Consider the following 23,458-nt stretch of genomic DNA (forward strand, 5'->3'; position numbering starts at 1 on the left):
TGGCTGACCCTGCACTCTGACCCCCAGCTTCACTCCCTGTCTGTGTGTCTCACGGAGAGCAAGCTGGGGTATGCAAAAAGATCATTCCTAATGCAAGAAATTGTAAAGTTTTAATAACGTGATATTATTATCATCTGTGGAATCTGCGTGACGGGTGCTCTCCATGGCCAGGGCCACAGGCACCGGCTTCGGAGATCAGGGGTTAGAAGCAGGTAGCCTGTCACACGATGGTGAAAAGACTGTGCAAGCGATCCTGACCATTCTTCCATCACCCATGTGTTTAAGTATTGCAGTATGTAATTAAGCGTTAACATTTAGGCTTGTTGTAGGGTTAGACGGTGTGTGTGGTGGTCAGAGCAGGGCCAAGGGGTCGTCTGGGTTCAGGGTTCCTCACCTCGCTGCGTCAGCTGGGAGCTGCACAGAGCAGAGGCCGCCTGGGCCGAGCCCCGTCCCTCCCGGGGTCAGCAGCACCTCTGGCCGGACAGGCTCAGCGAGCAGAGTAGGTGGGCGCCGCATGGCCCACAAGGTCAAGGTACTGTGTTGTTTGTGCTTGCTCCGTTCTGTGCTTGGCGTTGTGTCGCATCATCGCTATCTGCAGTGCCCCATTTAATACGAGAGGGCAATTCGGCTTTGCAACACGGTAGGCAGAGCATTAACTACAGTACACAACATCTCTTTAAATATATATTTATATACATACATTTGTACATGTTTATTGAATAAAAAAAAACATGAGGTTAACGTACACATTTGACACTGCTGTAGCGTAATGGTGAAGTCACTCATGTGCATTTGTTTATTATACAAGTAACAAAAAAATAATCGTAATTGTGAACATTGTAAGGTAAAGGATTTTCAAAACAAAAAAATACACAACAAAGGCGAAAACACACTGCGTACAGGGGACGGGAAATACAGTGTGTTAGCCCTGTCTTGCATCGCCACATCATACAGGGCCGACAGAACGCTGCTGTTTGATGCGACAGAAGCAATACCCATTTTGCTTTTCAAAAGCCAATGTTAGAAAAAACACCTTTCCAGCGATCTGGATCTGTATTTATGACGTGTTCAAAACTACTTTTTTTAATAATGCTTTGGTATTTTTCCATGTCGGGAGCGGCCAGCTGCGTCTTCAAGCCTCGGCTCTCAGCGGTGACACCCCGGACCCACAGGGGGACAGAGAGGAGATGCGGACAAGCCTGTCCCGACTCACTTACCCATCGGGGCCCTCCACTGGAGAGCCAGTGCTGACCGCAGCAGCGGCGCATCTGCTACCCACTCCACTCCATGGCCATTGGGCCGCAGTTTCTCCGAGAGCCGAGGCCCGTGGGCTGGGGGCCCTGGCCGACCTGCTCTGGCCCTGCCTGTGGGTGGTGCTGAGCCAGCTGTGTGCCACCACCTGGAGATGCCCAGCAATCGCTGACTGATGACGCCCAACCGGTTTCAAAGATCCATTTTCAATTATTTATGCATGAAAGGGTTTTTCAAGGATGTTTTCAAGGACACATCGACAATACACAAAATACAAGAATCACACACAATAATAGTACAGACAAAGAGGGCACCAGCCCTGGACAAGCTACAAGACAAGACAGGAAATCTTGAAAACGACCTCCTCAGAGCATAGACTTTACTCTGGGACTCATTCTGTTGCTACCGCTTGGACTGATATATGTCATACAAACCTTGGCAGCTGCTATACCAGGCAATGTGGTGTTTGGGACTCCTCCCGTTTGTGCTAGGTATTCTATCGTACACCTATTAAGGATTCCTCCTCCAAAACAAATCTAAGGCCTTCAGCGTGGCTCAGCCATTAAAAGGCGCTTGCTCGAGCCCAAAGTGAGCAATATGAGCCAGGTGCTGCGGGTTCGAGCTTGGGTCGTGTCTCTAGCTGACATGGACCGGGATTCCCCAAGCAAATGGTTGAGCTGACCAACCCCCCTGAGGTGGTGTTGCTGGCCAGAGGCCGTGCTGCTGTCTCAGGGCGCCGGCAGGGTTGCGGTGACGTCGGAGAGAGACACGCCGCCCCTCCAGTCGGCACTAGCTCTCCCCATGGCGGCGCCGTAGGGCTCGCAGCGCGTCAGAACGCGTACGAGTCCATCTACCATCCTTCGACGTCGGCTCTATCCATCACTCTGAAGCGGAATTCAGCAGCTGTGAAGTTGGATTGTTGACCCAGTAACAGGAAAGGGAGCTGGGTTTAGACGGGTTAGTTTTGGCCTGCAGGTGATGTGTTGCTGCAGCAGGGATCCTGCTCAGTATGAGAAGCACCGCAGGTTCAGAGTTCAGACCTTGGGTGTCTGTGCTTGGCTGAGGAGCCCAGGGTGCGAAGCTGCAATTGGTGGGATTATCCCTGCACGCCTCTAAGGCAGAATCCCCTCTAAAAGGGGGGGTGGGGGGGTGGGAGGTGTGGCCTGACAGGTGGGATAGAGTGCCGGAGAAGATTGTCCACTTGTCTGTCTCTGCGGGACGGGGCCAAGAGTCTTAATAAAAAAGACCATGACAGACATAACCCACTCCAAGGCCCTTTGTCTCGTGCCCATAGAGCCCAGGATAGCCCAGTCCAGGAGGAGGAGAGAAACAAAAACCGAAAGTCATGCCAAGGTAGAGACCATGAATACGCAACAGAGCCTCCTGGGAACAGTCCGTTCAACCCCTTGGCACTGCCTGAACAGGGAGAGATGCCAGCACAGTGCCAAGTCGACTTGGGAGCAATCCCCGGATCTCTCACGCACGTTAATAAGCCTCTGACTAAAAAACTGCCCTTTGACACACTTTTCTGTTTTGCTCAAGTTAGAAGCCACAGCTGAACTCCGTTGAGCAAACTTCTGTGATTCGCTCTATTTTATCCCCTTAAGAAATTTGAAAACCTCCACCCAATCTCTCAGACTCCCCTTGGATCACAAGAGGTGGCAGTTGTGCACCCAAATATCTCAAATGGAAAAGAAAAACGCTAGGTTACATGTTTCTAATGTAGAACCTGTACAAATCTGGTCAGACACCTTTGCTTTGTTAAAACCATGGCCAGCTATCCCAGTTTTCAAATGATTAACATGGGAGAGATCCCGGGCTCTGAATTTGTTTCTGCATGTGGAGAACACAGGGGAAAGACGGAGTGCTGTCCTCGCGAGCAGTGTGCTCAGCGCAGTGGATAGTCCTGGAGGGTGTTTAATGAGACAGACAGGCAGCCTGCGTCATGAAGCGTGATCTGATCCGTAGAGGAGTGCTATCCGAAGGGAACCCTGTGTGGGCCCGGTGAGCTGCAGAGTGCCGGGGCACAGTGATCCCGGGCTGAGCCGAGTGGCTCTGGAGGTAGCCTGCCACCCCTTTAATCTCCTTTTACCTCGGATTTGGATTCGGCCGGCGTTCCTCTTGGATTCCCCCTTGCGCAGACACAGCTTTGGACACAGCAGGCAAGCGGGGTGGAGGTGGGAAGGGGGCAGGCAGGTGGTTTTCATTGCTGTTTGGGGCTTCCTGAGACACAGAGACACAACACAGGTCAGTTCAGATGGAGGCCAGGCTGGCTGTTACTGCTGAAGCAACTGGAGCCACTCAGCCTGCGGTCACACCCCGAGGGCAGGACTAGTACAACCAGCACAAGTATCATCAGCAGTACGTAACAGCAGCAGCAGCAGTAATAGCTGTAGGAGTAGCAGTAGCAGCAGCAGTCACAGCTGTAGGAGTAGCAGTAGCAGCAGCAGCAACAGCTGCAGGAGTAGCAGTAGCAGCTGTAGGAGTAGCAGTAGCAGCAGCAGTAACAGCTGCAGGAGTAGCAGTAGGAGTAACAGGAGTAATAGCAGTAACAACAGCAGTAGCAGTAGGAGTAACAGGAGTAATAGCAGTAACAGCAGAAGTAGCAGTAACAGCTGTAGGAGTAGGAGTGGCAGCTGTAGGAGTAGCAGTAGCAGCAGCAGTAACAGCTGCAGGAGTAACAGGAGTAATAGCAGTAACAGCAGCAGTAGCAATAACAGCAGCAGGAGTAGCAGTAAGAGCAGCAGTAGCAGTAACAGCAGCAGGAGTAGCAGTAAGAGCAGCAGTAGCAGTAACAGGAGTGGGGGTAGCAATAGCAGAAGCAGATGTAACAGGAGTAACAGCAGCAGTAGCAGTGGCAGGCATTGTAACAGTCAGCAGTAGGGCATGCTCTGGTTCCCAGCAGGAGCAGAGAGATGGACACGTGTGAGTGCTCTGTGTAAACACCACGGACTGTGCGGAGCCTGAGGAGACACAGCTCGTCTGACTCCTCCAGCTCTCAGGCTAGGCTTTCTTCTCGTCCTGCCCCGAGAATCTGAAAGATCATTAAAAAAAGCCCGCAAAGAGGTGGCCAGTCGGGGTGGTTTATTTTGGGTTTTATTCTATATATACACAAGGCGCATATTTTTAATTTATCTGACAGGCAGCCAATGACAACAGTTCCCCCCAGACTCAGGCTTGCCAGGGAGGGCTGTGAAAATGAAAACAGGGCCCCTCTCTCTCTAAACACCCCCCTCTCTTTCTGGCCGTCTCTTGGGAAAGAGTGAGAGAGAGAAGAAGTGACAGGGGAGAGAGAGTGCACACACGTCTCTGATTCATTACTGTGGCCTGCATGCAGCAGTCAGACAGGCAACAGCTGGCTCTAATGCTGCTGACTACAAAACAAACTCCAAACTGACTACAAAATGAAGTGGTTGCAAACGCCAAGTTCTGTTTCATTATTAGGATTTAAATCTGGAATTTTAATTTGCTGGGCATTTTGATTTTGTAAAATCACATAATCTGGAGCAACTAATTTTTAATCAAATGTCCATCTCTTCAACCAAAACAGTGAGCTCTACAGCCTGTACAGCACAGCACAGTGACTGAAGGAGTGATACATCTCTCACCGACAGCACTGGGGTGTGTGAGCTCTACAGCCTGTACAGCACAGCACAGTGACTGAAGGAGTGATACAATTCTCACTGACAGCACTGGGGTGTGTGAGCTCTACAGCCAGTACAGCACAGCAGAGTGACTGAAGGAGTAATACATCTCTCACCGACAGCACTGGGGTGTGTGAGCTCTACAGCCTGTACAGCACAGCACAGTGACTGAAGAAGTGACACAATTCTCACTGACAGCACTGGGGTGTGTGAGCTCTACAGCATGTACAGCACAGCACAGTAACTGAAGAAGTGCTATTTAGGAGAAGACATTCAGTCGTGCACCATCACCTGGGATAATCTGATCACAACTGACAGGTGTTCAAACTGGTGATGTCTAGACAATAAGTGCTCAATCTGCACATTGGCTCAGCATCTTTTACCAGCTCTGTTACTCAATAAAATAACATCAATCATAATAATACACGTATATAGCGCTTTTCTGGAACCTCCACTCAAAGCACTTTACAGGTATTGGGGACTCCCCTCCAGACCCACCTGGATGATGTGATGGCAGCTATGGTGCACCAGTACACTCACCACACACCAGCTCTCAGTGGGGAGGAGAGCAGAGTGATGAAGCCAGTTCAGAGATGAGGATTATTAGGAAGCCATGATTGCTAAAGGCCAATGGGAACTTTGTAATACTCCTACTCTTTTCGAGAAACGTCCTGGAATTTTTAATGACCACAGAGAGTCAAAACCTTAGTTTTACATCTCATCCAAAGGACAGCACCTTTTTACAGTATGCACAGACACACAGACACAAAGACACGCACAGACATGCACAGACGCACAGACGCAGACACAGTTACACAGACACACACAGAGACAAAGAGACACACAGACACAGAGACACAGACGCACAGACACACAGACGCACAGACGTATAGACACGCACAGACACACAGACACACGATGCACAGAGGCACAGACGCACAGACGCACAGACGCACAGACGCACAGACGCACAGACGCACAGACAAGCACAGACAAGCACAGACGCAGACGCAGACACAGACACACAGAGACAAAGAGACACACAGACACAGACACACAGACACATGACGCACAGAGGCACAGAGGCACAGACACAGATACGCACAGACGCACAGACCCGCGCGGTGGGCTCACTCACGGGCCAGGGCGAGGCAGGCCGTGAGCTCGGCCAGCGTCAGGGCGCGGTCGCCGTCGATGTCGCAGTACTGGGCGAGCTTCTTGCCGCAGCGGCGAGGGCGCGCCTTCCTGCGCACGTACTGCAGCAGGGGGCGCGCCTCCTTCTCACTCAGGGCGCCGCTGCCATCCTCGTCCAGCTGGGCAAAGTACCGGCGCAGCGCCAGCTCCGCGTCGGACACCTCCAGAGCTCCCGGGCCCGGTTCCGGAGCCGGGGCAGCGGCGGGGGGAGAGGAGGGGGCTGGCGACACAGACACGGGGCTGTCCCACAAGCGCACAGAGAGAGGAAGAGCGGGAGGGGCAAAGAGGGACGAGACATGTGGTCAATCCCCACAGGATCCCCACACGAATCCCACACGATCAATCCCCACAGGATCCCCACACGAATCCCACACGAATCCCACACGAATCCCACACGAATCCCACACGATCAATCCCCACAGGATCCCCACACGAATCCCACACGATCAATCCCCACAGGATCGCCACACGATCCCCACACGATCCCCACACGATCCCCACACGAATCCCACACGAATCCCACACGAATCCCACACGAATCCCACACGAATCCCACATGTCAATCCCCACAGGATCCTCACACGATCCCCACATGGTCAATCCCCACAGGATCCTCACACAAATACCACATGCTCAATCCCCAGGGTTCCCAGCAACTGAAAAATGTCTCTTGAGACGTTACAAAAGTACATAGCCCAGTCCCCACACAAACAAATGAGACAGAGGGAGACTAAATAATCTTGTTGCAGTACAATATTTTAGCGTTCAAGAGTAATGACAGTATCATGTTATCTTCATAAATGTTTGTGAATGTTTACTTAAGTTGATTGCTTTGGCAGTGCTGTAATTTGTTGGTCAGACCAATAAAGCTCTTGGAACTGGAAAATCGTGAGAGCTATTATGCAGGAAGAGAGAGAAAGAGAGAGACAGCACAAGAGGGAGACGTGAGAGAAAGGGGGTGAGGGAGACAGGGAAAGAGATGAAGGAAAGAGTCATCAAGAAAGCGCGTTTGTGTGACTGCGTACCCACAGGGCCATCACAGAAGACCAAAAGAAGGGACTGTGACAGGACAGCTACAGAAGGCACTTACTGTGAATCCCGACAGAACTATTTATACCCGAGTGCGTTAACGAGGACTGTCTGGTGATTCAGCTCCTGAAGTCATGACAGAGCTCATCGTAATGCCTGACACTAATGAAGTAATCCTGGCTGCATTTCGTTAGGTAACTAGAAACAGTGACACTGAAAATCTTGTGAGTGCCATTCACCCATCCTGTCTTATTTGCACTTATTCTAATGCAAAACATTGAATGTACCTGGACGGTGATGCTTTAGGGTGATTATTTTAATATTCTAAACAAAGAAAGTGAGCGAGACAGAGGAGTCCATGGTCTAACCTTGGAAGCAGCAGTGATCCACTGGTCTGTCTGGCCTCCTGCAGCAGAGCCTGGAGCAGCTGGTGGAGAAAGGCCCTCTTCTTGGGGCCAGGGCAGCCTGCAGAACAACAGTACTGGTCAGCTCAGGCCTCCAGCAGAGGCCCAGAGGACACGGACCGCAGTACTCGTCAGCTCAGGCCTCCAGCAGAGGCCCAGAGGACACGGACCGCAGTACTGGTCAGCTCAGGCCTCCAGCAGAGGCCCAGAGGACATGGACCACAGTACTGGTCAGCTCAGGCCTCCAGCAGAGGCCCAGAGGACACGGACCGCAGTACTGGTCAGCTCAGGGCACCAGCAGAGACATAGAGGACACAGACCACAGTACTGGTCAGCTCAGGGGACCAGCAGAGGCCCAGAGGACACAGACCGCAGAACTGGTCAGCTCAGGCCTCCAGCAGAGGCCCAGAGGACACGGACCGCAGTACTGGTCAGCTCAGGGGACCAGCAGAGGCCCAGAGGACACAGACCACAGTACTGGTCAGCTCAGGCGTCTAGCTGAGGTCCAGAGGACACAGACCGCAGTACTGGTCAGCTCAGGGCACCAGCAGAGGCCCAGAGGACGCAGACCACAGTACTGGTCAGCTCAGGCATCTAGCTGAAGTCCAGAGGACACGGACCGCAGTACTGGTCAGCTCAGGGGACCAGCAGAGGCCCAGAGGACACAGACCACAGTACTGGTCAGCTCAGGCGTCTAGCTGAGGTCCAGAGGACACAGACCGCAGTACTGGTCAGCTCAGGGCACCAGCAGAGGCCCAGAGGACGCAGACCACAGTACTGGTCAGCTCAGGCGTCTAGCTGAGGTCCAGAGGACACAGACCGCAGTACTGGTCAGCTCAGGGCACCAGCAGAGACATAGAGGACACGGACCACACTACTGGTTGAGAAGCGCTGTGTGGGGCTGTATGTGTGCGAGTGTTGTACTCACCAGGCAGGGCCCTGTCTCTGTAGTCCCTGTCCGACAGTCCTGACCTCGCGGCCTCTGCAGCACTGCAGTCTGGCAGTCGGTTCCTGTGGGCCACCCGAAACAGGAGAGTGAGCAACACATTCACTCCAATTGTCTCCTTTTCTCATTTTCAACATCTCTCTCACAATGTCTCACTCCTTTCACCCTCTCACTCTCCTGCCATCTCGCCCCTTCACAGACTCTCTCCTACTCTGTCTCACTGTTACTCATACTGTACATATTCAAAAAGTCTTTATTACAATTACAATTTATTACCAATGAACATAACTGCAAGAATTTTAAATGTTAAGACAAGCAAAGAGCACAAAAATAGGTCTAAGTCTCTGTCACTGCCTCATTCTTCAATGCTCCATCTCTCTCCTTGTCTCCTTTATTCTCTCTCACTTCACCCTTTGTCAGTAATTTAACTTTCATGGTTTCAAACTCAAAGAGCTGTATTAAGGTGACAAATGAATTAGTGTTGCCAAACTAATAACAATAAGCAGAGCATTTACAAATATTTCAAACTATAATGTCTTTTTTGAGAGGCTCACTGTCTCTATCTGTGACAGAAGATCACACACTGGGCTGCAGCTCTGTTGAGTTTCCTTGCCAGTGGGATTGAAGCTGTTCGGATTCCGGCAGGTGTGTCAATTCTGGGATAAGAATTTTTATTTTAGAGGAGAATGTTTGTCTAATCCCAGAGTATTTCTACCAGTGCAGCAGAAAGTGCATCTTCTGTCTCTGCTTCTCCCTGCTGGCAGAGGGAGCACAGCCTGTCCTCCCTGGACAGTCAAGTCTGCCCATGTCCAGTTTCTATGGTCAGGCTTTGATCACTGAGCCTGTCCTCCCTGGACAGTCAGGTCTGTCTCTATCTTCACTCACCTTCTGTGGTCACTAAGCCTGCACTTCGTCAGAGTCTGTTTCTTCTTGCCGTCTCTCCCTCTGCTCAGATACTTATCCACTATGTATTGCACTATGAGTCCGGTAGCCTTCCAGTTTGTGTTGCGTTTGTGTTCCACTGGGGGAGGCAGTGTTGTCTGTTTGTGCTGTAATTTGTGGGGTGGAGCGGTGGCTCTGTGGCTGAGGATCTGCGCCTGTGGCTGGAAGGTTGGGGGGTCCAAATCCCGCGGCCGGCCAAGGAACCCTACTCCGTTGGGCCCCTGAGCAAGGCCCTTAACCCCAACTGCTCCAGGGGCGCTGTACAAGAGCTGACCCTCTGCTCTGACCGCCAGCTTCTCTCCCTGTCTGTGTGTCTCATGGAGAGCAAGACGAAAAGACATTTTCCTAGTGCAAGAAATTGTATATGGCTAATTAAGTGATCCTATTAGCCATCTCCATCTCCAGTACCAATAGCCAATACCGTCTCTCGCGGTATCTCTCCCTCACAGACAATTTCACTCTAACTCACTGCTTCTCTCACTCTTACCTTCGCAGTCTCTGACTGCCTCTCCTAACCGCTACTTTGCACCTTCGCTGTCTCTCCCCCCCCCTTCTCACTCTTTCCCATGCTTGTACCGACCCGGTCAGGCTGAGCAGTATCAGTGTTACCTGGTGGAGGTACCGGGCAGGGGCCGCCCAGTCTCCGCTCGGACACACCAGCAGTACCCCGTGGCCCGGTGGCACTGGACTGGGCTGAACCGGCCGTCGGACCTGCACTCCGGCACGAACAAGTCGTCCCTGCCCAGAACCCGGGCCTGGTCCAGGACCTGGATTCTCTCCCTCTCGCAGGACAGATGGGTGTCTGCAAACACACACAGATACGGACTACATACATGGAGCACACGGTCCTGTACACTGAACACAGGTGGAGCAGGGATGGCAGCCAAGCCCTTATCGGAGAGTTCATTCGATCCACCTTAGTTGTCAGCCACAAAAAAATATACCAGAGTAGCATAAACAGGCTTTTCCAAGCACATTTCCAACAACACACTGTTCAAGGTGTTGAGCTCTTTGCGCTGGCTGACAGCCTGCGGTCGTGTGAAAACCTGACTCGGATCAAGCTGCTGTGCACTGGGAGTCTTGCTGCAAGCACGGAGCCCAGACTACCTGCAGGGCGCTTGGCCGAGCGGTTGCCTCTGGGGTCAGAGTTCAACAGGATGGTCACCCAGAAGGGTGGGGCTGTGATTTCTGTAAAAAAAAAAAGGGCATCAGAGAAGATTTTTATAAAAGTATGTGATAAGTAAAAAAAAGATTCATCCTGAACGTGCAGAGCAAGACTGAAATCACCTCTGAGAAAAGACTGAATGGTCACGTCACTCACCTTCGGCTGGGAGACTGGGGGCGCTGTTGGACTCGGGGGTAGGCCTCAGTCGGCTCCCCTCTTCTGAATTCAGAGATAAGAACAATTGGAGAGCCACTGTTACTGAGGTTAGCGCAATCTACTCCAGAAACACGTGACGCAGCTCACACAGGCCACAGGGTAGTAGGATCAGTTCCGTAGTGCATGCCCTTGTGCACTGGGATGCTTAGACGTTTACTTAGACTCTTGGTGTAAGGGCACAGCTTGTTAGAGCACAGGATGGGTTCTGTGGCTCAGATATCACTGGGTCAAGCCCAGCTCATGTCACAAGCGAACCTTGACTGGGATTCCCCAAGAATCAGCCAAGGTAGCGCACAATTAACAGCGCATTGCTGTGGAGATACGTATGGGATTAGTCAGCTAGGACCCTCTCAGAGATTTTTTTAAACTTTCTTGTGCACAGCATTACCACAAATTTCAAAATGGAGTAAGCCTTCACATAATTTATGGGACAGAATAAAATAGAAGAAAGGACAAAGCACAACAGGGAGTTGACACAAACACATCAACATCCTGAATATCATTTCTGTTTCACATATAGAGCTTGTGATATGCAGCATATGTGTACACGTCAGAAAATAACAGCCATAAAGTCCAGTTTATATGGTCAGTTAAGCTCAGTTAATATTGAATTTGCCCTGTCCAAGGAGGTCCCACTGGACTGACTCTTCCTTTCAAACACACAGCATGTGGTATGTGGTAAACCCAGACCTTTTCCTCACTGCGCTGTTCCATGGGGGAAAAGCTAACGTAAGTGACACTTGTTTAAGTAACGGCAGACCTGGCTAATGTGTCAGTTTCAGACAGGCTAATGGGTTTACAGACAGTGGTTGGCACAAAATAGCAAGAGGAAGACTCACTCCACATAAAGCTGCAGAACTACCAGAGACGCCTGTTAACAATTAGTTCTGGGGCCTTCAATCCTGCCCTGGAGGGCAGGCATGTCTGCAGGCTGTCTTTACTACGACACCAATGTACTCGTTATTGGCTTAATGGGCTCAGTTTAACAACTTTGCCGTGAACTTCTCCTGCTGGTGCTTCTCAGATGCCTAGGAAACCCACAGACAGTATAGACGTCCAGGAACAGGTCTGGAAGCCACATGTGCAAGGGAGGCAATGCTGTAACCTGCTCTAACTTAAACCTAGAATCGAAGGTGAAGTGTCCTGCTATCGAGGCCGTTCTCTATTATTTTTGCAGGGCAGTACAGCTACAGCTCATTTGTCATTACAGCAGGCTAAAGGCTGCACTAGCTTTGCTACTGCTCGTCTATAGCAGGGGTTCACTCACGGTTCTACCTGGGGGACATGGTCAAACTGGGCTGAAACAGCCCTGGGGTACAGTACGCCCACCTAAAGCCAAATATACATAAAGTAAGATGTTAAAAGAAGAGTTACAGGTCGGCTATACCAGCTAAACAGATCTGTCCACGTGAACGGAAAAAATCCGTGTGTCTTTTCTCGGGGTGACGTTTCTCCAGGCTTACTGGGGGAGCCCTCCTGGCAGCCCCAAAGGACTGTGGTCACGGCGCCTTGCTGTCTTCCTGCCTGGACAGACACCACCAATCTTACCTCTCTGAGCAGAGTCTCTCTCCGGACTGGATGGCCTTTCGGGGTACGAGCCTGCCAAGAGGAAGACACAGTTAGGCAGTCAGACACCGGCTTCTAATCAAAAGAAAGTAAGTCAGCGTGCTGCACTGTGACTGGAGGAGTGTAAGTCCACTTGCTGAGCTCAGAGTAATGCGGGGGCAAGTACAGGGGGTAAAATCAGCACAGTCCGGAGCCCTGGTCAAGAGCGTGGAGGTCAATGCTCGTGCCTCACAAACAGCACTACTGCGGGTTTTCCAAAGAGTGCTGGAGAGTCCTGAGCTTGTAAGGCAATAGTCAGGATAAAGCACGACGGAAGGGAAAAAAACGAAAGTGCAAGTCAAACAAAATGTTCAGAGACGGGAGATCAAACGCTAAGAGAAAGTCAACACCGAGACTCGCGGGGAAAGAACTTGTTGACTGAGCATGCAACAGCCGGAGAAGAAGGATTAAACACCCGAGGGAATGAGGTATGTGTTGATCTAATCGGCAACAGGTTTAGACAATCTGCCGCTCTTTGTGCGTACGGCTCCCATGGAGGTTTCAGACCATGCAGCGATGCGGTCAGTGGGTGTGGGAATGCGGGCCGAGGGGGCCTGCATTTCCACGGGCACTGCAGTCAGGGTTTGTTAATACCTCCCATCTGTAGTTCTTCATCTGCATCAGGACACAACAAGCTGGGGTTCTTGAAGGCAGTGACGCCCCCAGATATCATTCCACCTTGCTAGCCCTGTTAAACTCTGTCAGCAGGCAGGTCTCAGAGCACAGCAGCCCGACTCAGCCAGTTTGCTCTTTCAGAGTCGCTGCTGGCCTCGCAGTGACGTCCCTCGCCAGTTTCCCCCTCGCATGGCTGCTCAGTCTGGAGGGACAGCCCGATCTAAGCAATGCCCGGGTAGTACTTCTTAATGATTGTTTTCCCCGTGCTCAGAGGGATACTCTTTTTATACTTTTTCTGCTCTTGATCTTTGCCTTCTGTATGTTTGTAGAAAGCGCCTTGGTCTTCATGGTTGAATCTTTGCTTGAAGTGCACAACCTGATTGAGGCACCTTATAGACATACAGTCTGTGTGTTTATTCTGAAAACGTGCGAAGCACTATGTCAGCACAAAGAGGTCCTTTAACTACTTGTGTGATTTTGTAATTTTGTATACTTGAACGAACATAGGTGAATACTTCTACAATCAGCATATTTTAGTTATTGATTTTTCTTAGCAGTTTCTGCTGACATTTAATTTAATTTGTTCCAGCTTGAGCACTGAAGTTCTGCTTAAAAATATTCACTTAAACGATGTGCATACATCACTTGTAACTCAACAAACTGGGCTGTCGTTGGAAGAAGGAAAGTACTTCTACAAGGCACTGCAATGTGCCATATTAAGGTTTCAAAAAACTGCCAAGAGAAAATTACCACGACACAGAAGCAAATTCACATTCTAGCTGGGAGACATAAACTTACCTACTGATTCACCCACAATTCCCCACGTTTGGAAAAAAAAGTCAGGAGATGAGGGTGGTACTGTACAAATTTGAGCTCTGGCTGCCAGTATTTTCCATGAACTAACTCTCAGTTTGAAAACAGTACTGAGCCACGGGCTGTGCTCAATTCACCCTTTCAGGCCAGGTTGCCATTTGTACCTGAACCTGAATCTGTCGCTTTGCCACTGAAAAAATGCCATGGATTTAAAAAGAAAGGGTGTTTGGCAAGGTGAGTGTTATCAATATTGCTTTTGTTATGGATCCGGTGACGTGACAGAGGTGACGTGTGTCTGAACAGTCAGATGATATTCACACACCAACATGACATCACCCTTCACATACAAAGGTACAGACCTGCCTCTGTCCTCCGAGCGCAAGTGAATTTTGTTTCCACTCCCCGGCTTACCTGTGCAGTTGGGTCGCTGATGCAGGACTGAAGTACCGCTCACTGGCTTGCCATCTGGGGTGGAGCACCAGCAGTACCCAGTCTGGCTGTGGCACTGAACCTGTAGGCACAACAACGCACACACACACACACACACACACACACACATGTGGGCGCTCAGTCTGGGCATCAGGGTTTCTGCACATTACCTCCCTCTTGTGACATGAGCTCCTCAGCAGCCCCGCTGGCTTTGAAAGCGCTGGGGCGCAAGGCGGAACACCAGCCTCCCAGGAGGAGATCCAAGTGTGCAACTGAGACGCTTTTGTGCACACAAGGCTGGCATGTCCATTGGTATTTTCTTGTAATTTCCAAAAAGTCAAGATAAAGAACCAGAACTAGCTGCATTTGTGATTTGTGTGATACAGCAACTACACAGTGTACATAGTGGTACAGCCCATTTTCTCAGGAATGTCCCTTGAGATGTGTGTGTTAGCTCATCCTAGGGAGGGAGCACTGTGCATATGTGCTTTGGGGTGTGTCTGCAAGACTGTTTAGAGAAAACGTTTCCTTTTCTGGGACGGTCCACCTAGCGCCTGTCCTTTTCAACAACGAGGCCATCAACAAGAAGCAGCGCTGGCGGTACCTGCAGGAAGGTTCCCTCCTCGGTGCATTCTGGGACAAACACACCGCCTGCATCGCTGCGGCTGCTGGAGTCCAGGGCCTGGGCGCGCGCCTGCTGGCACTTCGACTGGGCAGGGTCTGCGGTAAACGATTGACAACTCGCGGTCACTCTCGCGTCTGTACACTTGTGCACCCCTCTTTATCTCTCCCCTGTCTCTCCCTGTCTCCCCCTGGTCCAGCACTGTGGCCTGGTAGAACGGGGCCTGTTCAGAGTGAGCAGCGACACAGCGACAGAGACTCCTGGGGCTCGGAAGGCCCTGCAAACCCACCAGGTGATGCAATTGGTCTCATGACCAATTTTTTTTTAATCAGTCTGTGGGCTTGCTTTGCAGCTTTGGGGAGGCACGGAATCTTTACACTGGGTACGAGTGTCTTGGGCAGGTTTTGCAGCACACAGCCACAAGACTCTACGATGGTCTTTACTCTGTCACCCCCTCTCCCTCTGTCCAGCGTACTCTGCTATGGACATAAATCTCTCTTTTTCAGCAGTCTAACCCCCCCCAGCCGCCCTCTCACCGGCGCAGTGTGTTCGGGGAGCGATCCTTAGCTCCGTGTTGATGCAGTGCGCCCTCTGGAAGGTGCAGAGGGATTTGTAGAGCCGACCGTCGCTCCCACACACGGATCGGTGTCGCCCCTTAGTGCAGTCCAACACGCAGCCACGTGGCCAGACGCTCTCCGAGATCAGGACCTGCCCCGGGGTGGAAGAGAAGAGAAAGATGGGCAGAGAGAGGGGTAATGGGTAAGAGACAGTGATAAATAATAATAATAATTCCTTACACTTATATAGCGCTTTTCTGGACACTCCACTCAAAGCACTTGACAGGTAATGGGGATCCCCTCCATCCCCACCAGTGTGCAGCCCCACCTGAATGATGTGATGGCAGCTATAGTGCACCAGTCCTCTCCCCACACACCAGCTCTCAGTGGGGAGGAGAACAGAGTGATGAAGCCAGTTCAGAGAGGGGGATTATTAGGAGGCCAGGGGGGAATTTGGCCAGGACACCTCTACTCTTTTCGTGAAACGTCCTGGGATTTTTAATGACCAGAGAGAGTCAGGACCTCGGTTTTACGTCTCATCTGAAAGACGTGCACCTTTTGACAGTACAGTGTCCCCGTCACTATACTGGGGCATTAGGACCCACACAGACCGCAGGGTGAGTGCCCCCTACTGGCCCCACTAACACCTCTTCCAGCAGAAACCTCAGCTTTCCCAGGAGTCTCCCATCCAGGTACTGACCAGGCTCACACCTGCTTACACAGAGCTGAGGGAGAGAGGACTAATCACAAATGCTGTTTCTTTTGAAGATTCCTGACATTTAAAATAATGAAAAGCAAGGACTCAGGTAAAAAAATGCATAGTAAAGCTTGGTTAGGAAAATATCTCCAACGATATCATTTCATGTGTATTTTACACTGCCACAGTCTACACTTCTCCAGCACCCTAATGAATCAAAATGAGTAGCCCAGACACACAGGGAATGTGTCTGTGACACAACACCAAGCACAGACAAGAGGAGGCACAAGCCCAGCAGTGTCGGGGCAGACCTGGGATAGACGCATCACGCAGAGCCTGCAGCAGGAGCTTAAGTGCCAGAATACTGGAGGGGAGGCAGATGTCTGGAGGCAACACTGGATATTTCCAGGGCGTTCAGAGATACACATTTTAAAATGACAGGACTGTGCAAAGGCACAGCGATATATACAGTTTAGAAATATGTTTGTGCCAGTGCGTGAAGGCAGGCCTCTGGCAGAGGAACAGTGTGTTACTGTCGCAGGGGCAGAGAGGGGAGTGGGGACAGCAGGGGTCGACACACGGCAGGGCCTGGTGTGTCTGCAAGGACTGGGGCAACGAAGCGAGATTGGGGGGGGGGCTGGGAGGATCGGTGTGTGTATCTTGGCACCCTTCACCCCTGGAACTTGTAAGAGCTGGTTTTGTTAACTGCTCTACAAACAAACCGGCCTAATTGACGGGCCCATTACACACTCCTCAATCCCCAAGCACTCACTCACTTTCAATAAAGTTTTTTTCGTGCGGTCGTCAGGGGCTCCGGAGCTGCACCCGGCTCGCCCCGCCGGGCGCAGCCTGCTCCCCGGGAACGGGTCACACACACGGCTCGGTCCGGCCTGCCGCAGAACGTGCCCCCACCCGCCCCCCGCCGCTCTTTACAAACACAGTGCAGATCTGGGCACTGGTGACAACCCAGGAAAAAAGAACTGAACTCTATACTTTTTGCTGGAGGATGGGGGTGGGGTGGGGGAGAGGAATTGGTTGCAGAAAAAAAATTGGTTGTGGGAGTCGGAGGAAGCAGAGCAGCTTTTGGCTTCGGAGCCAGATTCACCCTAACGAGCCTCCCAGAAGAGCAGATGTACAGTTAGAGTGAGAAGGATTGGAGGGATGATGAGCAGAAAGATACATAAAGGGCCCATTGCCTCTGTGTTACTTACAACCATGCTCACCCTTACGAAAATAGCAGAGCCCTAATGAAGCACTTGGCAACCCCAACTCAGACAGTCCATGTGCGCCCCGTGCCCGCCAGCTGCAATTCCAGCTCGGGATGCCAGTTTCCTTGCTGCTGCCCACTGGAAACATGCCGGACTTGAAGCCACAAATGGCACGCGCTGGGAATTTTGATTGAACCCAGACCCTGGTGCGGATGATTAAAATGCTGTCAGATGTGCGACTCAGTGTGCTTCAGCAAAAGAATGTGTATTCACGAGCTCTGTTATTCCCCCCCCCCAGCGTGGACTGCTGCCTCCGTCCGCGCTCTTGCAGTCCTCAGGCCAGGTCATCTCAGCTGTGCTTCACCCATCCTGAAAGTGATCAATCCTTCACTCAGACCGTGGACCCCTTTCCAACGTAAGCATGTGGACTTCATTCCTGAAGGGCCCCTCACAGCGCCTGTCCTGTTGGCCTCTGCACCTCTTGCCCTGCGGCGCTGGTTCCTCTGCTGTGGGCTACAGCTCTCTCCTCACGCAGCACCACTCCCACAGGGGCTCCTGGGCCTGCCACTCTTCGACTCTTCGTTTGTTTCCAGAGGGCACCCCCTCAGTTAAGGGCACCCCACTTTCAGGGTACAATGCCGTGATAATTAGCAATGCAACCACTGCTGAGATGGGGGAAAGCGGGAAGGGACACCCGGTGTCTGGTCTGGCGGCCGTGGCGGCCGAGCAGCTCCACCATGAGACTGAGCCGATGTCACACAGAGCTGGGTTCGGGGGTGAAAATGTTTTTGCTTTAGTTTTCAGGACCCCCCCCCCACCTGGAAAGGCTCTGATGACCCCCGGACCCCTGTTTTGAACAGCACTAGTTGCACAGACAGGCTACAGCACGCTTCTGTGAAATGAATCGCACTTCTGAAAAACAACCAATACAGCCAGCAGGAAAGGAGAGTCCCAGACTTGTGGCAAATTGCTAGCAAATACCCCCCTCGGCTGCTGTGCAAAGCCAGAACACACACACACACACACACACACACACACACACACACACACACACACAGCGCTGGCAATGTGTTTCCCAAACCCACCGGACTTCAGGGGTGTATTATCAATACCTCTTTGTCTCCCCCTCTCTTTCTCCTGCCCAGCGCAGCCTGTCTGCAAGTCCAGCCGCAGAGTGTGTGTGTGTGTGTGTGTGTGTGTGTGTGCGCACATGGGTGCGTGCGTGAGTAAGTGAGTGAGTGCGTGCGTGTGTGAGTGTGTGTGTGAGACTGAGTGTGTGTGTGTGAGTGTGTGAGGGTCCCAGTCACTGTTTATTCAAGCTACTATTTTTTTAATTGGGAGAAAGGCGCTGAAAGAACTCCCTGTGCCGGCAGAGGCTGTTAATTAATCAATCGGTAATTAAAAAAAATATAAAATCCCCCTCCCCCCAAAAAATAAATCCCAGAAATCTCTCTCTATATAAAAACATGACCGGAGCATTACGAATATTTTCCGAAGAGCGCGGGGAGCATGGCATGGAATGACATCATGGGCCTGAATGGGATGCAGGGGGAAAGAGGAGCCCGAGGAAAGACAGGAGGGCCGCTGTGGTGGGCCTGACGCCGCGCAGGGACGGAGCTCGTGCCGTACAGGAGGAGCGAAGGAGAGGGAGGGAATGAGGGTCTGGACAAAGACTCATTAACGGCGCAGGGCTCGCGGGCCGCTCCTGGCTCCTGGCTCCGCTCACGCCAGCCTCCCGACAACACAGCTGTAAATCTAGAAAAGGGCTGCAGCTGCAGGTGATGAAATACGATGTTTTTGGAGGACGGCTGTGTGATGCTGCTGAAAGACCTGAGTCTGTCCAGGCTGTGGGTTTCTTTTTTCCCCCCCCCAGATTTTCTATTAACACCTTTCAGTACAGCCCCAGCCCTCCTCACAGAGAGAGAGGCGGGGTTTTTTTTCTCCTAGGGAGAGTGCTCAGCTGTTAATCACCCCTGGTGCCTGGTCCCACACACCTGTCTGTGCCCCCTGGGGAAGTCAGAACAGGGCTTCGATTTTGGCTTCCCAGTACCCCCTCCGGAGTGGGAGAGCAGCCCGCCAGCCCCCGGACGAGGGGTGGCAGAATCCCCGCGCTCAGGGGGGCACACGGCTGAAAGCCCGTCAGAGCGGAGGGCCCCCGAGAGACGGAGAAAGGAAGAGCGAAGGAAAGCGGAGCGGAGGAGAGGTGTCCAGAGCTCAGCCCCCTTGGGCACAGGGCCCACAGGTTCGCTTGGCAACCTCACCCCCTCGTCCTGGCACTCCGCTGCACGTTCAAGGGCTGCATCGGGGCGCTTGCACTCATGTGAGCGTGTGCTTGTGTACGGGTATATATGTGTGAACACAGTGTGTGTGAGTCTGTGTGTTTGCGTGTGAGGATGTGTGGATGGGAGTGTATGAGGCTGTGTGTTTGCTTGTGTGTGCATGTGAGGCTCTGTGTATGTGAGTATATGAGGCTGTGTGTTTGCTTGTGTGTGCATGTGAGGCTGTGTTTGTGTGTATGAACATATAAGGCTGTTCACGTGTATGAGTGTGCAAGGCTGTGTCTGTGCAAGGCTGTGAGTGTGAGTGTGCGAGGCTGTGTGTGTATGTGAGAGTGTGAGGCCATGTGTGTGTGTGCGAGGCTGTGTGTATGTGAGAGTGTGAGGCCGTGTGTGAGTGTGTGAGGCTGTGTGTATGTGACTGTGCAAAGCTGTGTGTGTATGTGAGTGTGCGAGGCCATGTGCGAGGCTGTGTGTGTGAGTGTGTGAGGCTGTGTGTATGTAAATGTGCAAGGCAGTGTGTGAATATGTTAGATTGTGTGTATGTGTGTGTGAGGCTGTATATGTTAGTGTGCAAGGCTGTGTGTATATTTGAGATTGTGTGTATGTGTGTGTGAAGCTGTATGTATGTGTGTGAGTGTGTGAGGCTAGGTGTATGTGTGAGGCTGTGTGTGTATCTGAGTGTGCAAAGCTGTGTGTGTTTGCGAGTGTGCAAGGCCTTGTGTGTGAGGGGCTGTGTGTGCGTGGCTGTGTGTGTCCGAGGCTAGGTGTATGTGTGAGGCTGTGTGTGTATGTGAGTGTGTGAGTGTGCAAGGCTGTGTGTGTCCGTTGGCACCTCTGCTCCTATGTCAGACTCAGCAGAGCGTTGTGCTGCTCAGCCGAGAGCCGCTCTGGCAGCTGCTGTCCAGGCCCTCCTGGTTCTAATTAAGGTGGGCCTGCTGTGATTGCACGACTCCTGACTCCAGTGCCAGAGCACGCCGGGCCGCTCCGCACGGCAGCAGCAGAGAGAGACCGAGAGAGCCTTCCATGCTCCCGGCACGGGCAGAACCCGTGCTCCCAGTCACCACCGGTGGGAGGTGGGTACTGGTCAGGCAGTGGCTCTCTCTGCTCTGTCACCGGGACAGCGCCCCAGAGACGCGCCAGGGAACCCGCAGGCTGGCACCCACGTCAGCGAAAGACACGCCGCCCCTCCAGGCAGCGCCCCCTCTCCGGGGGGCGCCGTGAAGCCCGCGGCGTGTGGAATGGCAAACGGGTGGGTGTCACGGCCTTCACCAATCAGACACAAGCCCCCGCTTCTTCCCACAGACGCAGACGCACATCCTAATTATCCAACCACGTCCCTCGTCCTGCACCACACCTTCCCACCACCCACTACTTAAGGGCTCCTCACCTGCACCTCCTCGCTCGGTATTAAGTTCGTACTTCTAGAGCGCCCCTTCATTTTATACTACTCGTCTGAGAAAACCTTCGTCTTGTGAAGACCCGGCTTCTTGACCACGACTTTTGGCAACGCGACTCGGCTAAGTACACCCCGCATCCGCTCTCCATATAATTCCATTAGCATCTCAGCACCGCACAGGGTCCAATCCCCTTGCTGGACCTTCCGGCTCGTCACAGTGGGCCTGTGGGAGGAGCCTCTCCTCTCTTGTCAAGCCCAGTCGGGAGTCGGGCCTCAGGACCGCTGGACAGAGAGGGACGGGCTCCGGGGAAAACATAACAATCGGCCAGAGAGAAAGACCCTTCAGGAGAGGAGGGCAGGGGAAAGAGAAAGACAGAGGCACTGAAAAGGTGGCTTGGAGACACGTACTGGAGTTTGGGGCCCCGCTAAGTGGGGTTAACAGGACAAAACTTGCCTTTTTAGGCTGGCAAAATTTAAGGAGGCCACAACCTCCGTTACACACAACTCCCACATCCTCCTAGATCCACAACTCACACATCCTCCTAGGTCCATAATTCCTACATCCTCCTAGATCCACAATTCCCACATCCTCCAAGGTTCACAACTCCCACATCCTCCTAGATCCACAATTCCCACATCCTCCAAGGTCCACAACTCCCAAATCCTCCTAGGTCCACAACTCCCACATCCTCCTTCATCCACAGTTCCCTACATCCTCATAGATCCACAATTCCAAAATCCTCCTAGATCCCCAGTTTCCACATCCTCCTAGATCCTGCTGCCCTTTCTCAGGGTGTCCTGGAGGAAGGCTTTTCATGGCTGACCAACGATGCTGTCGCCTAGTGAGATAAAAACCTTCCTTTTGAGGACGGACATATCATTAAGTTAGCTGAGGACTCTGCCGTTGTCAGTCTCCTCCAAGACACACACACTGATCGTGGGCCTGAGTGATTTTGCCGAATGGCGTTCAAGTTAATGCCTCAGAAAACAAAGATATAATCGTTGATCACAGAGAGCAACCACCAGCCGCAAAACCAACAGCCACTGAGGAGAAAGAAATGGAAATCGTCAAAAGTTACAAATATCTCAGCACTACTGCTGATTACAAAGTAACCTTTGAGGAAAACACAGATGCCCTGTAAGAGGGGGCAACAGCGATTGTTCTTCCTGAGAAAACTCCACTCTTTTAACGTGTGCACTATAGCGTTGACTCTATTCTTCAGAACTGTTATTGAATCCGTTCAGAGACTCCCCGTGGTAGCCTGGTTTGGGAACCTGCATAAAAAAGGACTGACCAGGATTGTGAAGGCAGCCAGCAGGATTATTGGTGCACAACAGTTACTGTTTCCAGCCATCGACGTCAAGCGGTGCAGGAGGCCAATGTGATCCCTGGCTGTCATGACCACCCCTGGCACGGCGATCCCGAGCTCCTTCCATCTGGGTGGAGATTTAGACTGTCCACATCCAAACGCAACCGAGTTACAGTATCTATTTCTCCCAGAGCCATTAACCTGCTTGATTAACCTGCACAATTTTTTCTATATTTTACTTTATATATTTTTTTTCTTTTTTTTTTTGGTATTGTGTTGCGTTTTGTACCTGCCCGCGAAGCAAAGTTTCCCATCTGGGACAACAGAGGAAGTCAGTAACGGCCTAAGCAGAGGTCTGTCTAAAGCACGCTGCCCACGGACACGAAGCTAGGCGCCTCTGCCCTTCCGCCCCCCGCGTCAGCCCGCGTCCCTGAGCGAAGCCCCGCCGCGCTCGCGTGTTCCCGAGGAGCAGTGAAAGAGCGTCGCTGCTTTCTAACGCTGCGAAGCCGCCCCGAGCAGGTGACTGTCGGTGACACCGGCGGAAAGACGGAGAAAAGGGACAGCGGAGAGAGGGAGAGAGGGAGGGGGGGGCAGGTGTGTCCGGCAGCTCTTACCGGCGACCTGTCCGCGGTCTGCGCCCACACGGCGGCCCGCGCGAGCAGCGCGAGCAGCGCCAGCCGGCAGCCGCAGGTGAGCGCCCGCATGCTGGCGGCCGGCAGGCACGCGGGCTGCCCCGGCGCTCGAGACTGCCCCGCTCCCCCACCGCGGGCACGGCCGGCGTCCGGGCGGGCAACCGCCTGGTCTGGTCAGCGGCTCGGCCCCGCGGGCTGACGGGCGTCTGACGGGCACGGTCTCGGTCTCCCTCCCGGCCGCCGGTTTCTCTGTCCCCGAGCCTTGATCCCCGCTCACGGTCCGCCGCTCCCGCCGTCTCTCTCCGTCTCTCTCCTCGCCTCTCTCTTCGCCCGTTAGTCTTCCCCTCTCCCTCCACCCGCCCACTCCTCGCTTCGTGACAAACCTCCCCACTCTCCGAAAGTCAGAGCTACCATCCTCTGACGTTTCTTCTTCGCACTGACTTTAAAGTTTAGAGTCCGGTGCGCTCCCCCCCCCCACCCCCACCGCCGCCTCCCTCCTTACGA

General features: G+C 52.5%; 1 protein-coding gene across 1 annotated transcript; it reads right to left on the bottom strand.

Annotated features, from left to right (window-relative positions):
- Positions 1–680: 680 nt before the first annotated feature.
- Positions 681–23,026, bottom strand: LOC148838659 (SPARC-related modular calcium-binding protein 1-like). Its single transcript, XM_088912243.1, has 12 exons — positions 22,937–23,026; positions 15,412–15,583; positions 14,858–14,973; positions 14,236–14,335; positions 12,340–12,390; positions 10,732–10,794; positions 10,518–10,598; positions 10,020–10,212; positions 8,451–8,533; positions 7,487–7,583; positions 6,034–6,329; positions 681–3,474 (listed from the first exon to the last, which is right to left on the bottom strand). The coding sequence occupies exons 1-12, from the start codon at positions 23,024–23,026 to the stop codon at positions 3,455–3,457; spliced, it is 1,362 nt and encodes a 453-aa protein (XP_088768369.1). The 3' UTR covers positions 681–3,454.
- Between the last annotated feature and the right edge of the window lie 432 nt (positions 23,027–23,458).

This window comes from Atractosteus spatula, chromosome 3 (genome assembly GCF_055471065.1).
Source record: "Atractosteus spatula isolate fAtrSpa1 chromosome 3, fAtrSpa1.hap1, whole genome shotgun sequence".
NCBI lineage: Eukaryota > Metazoa > Chordata > Actinopteri > Semionotiformes > Lepisosteidae > Atractosteus > Atractosteus spatula.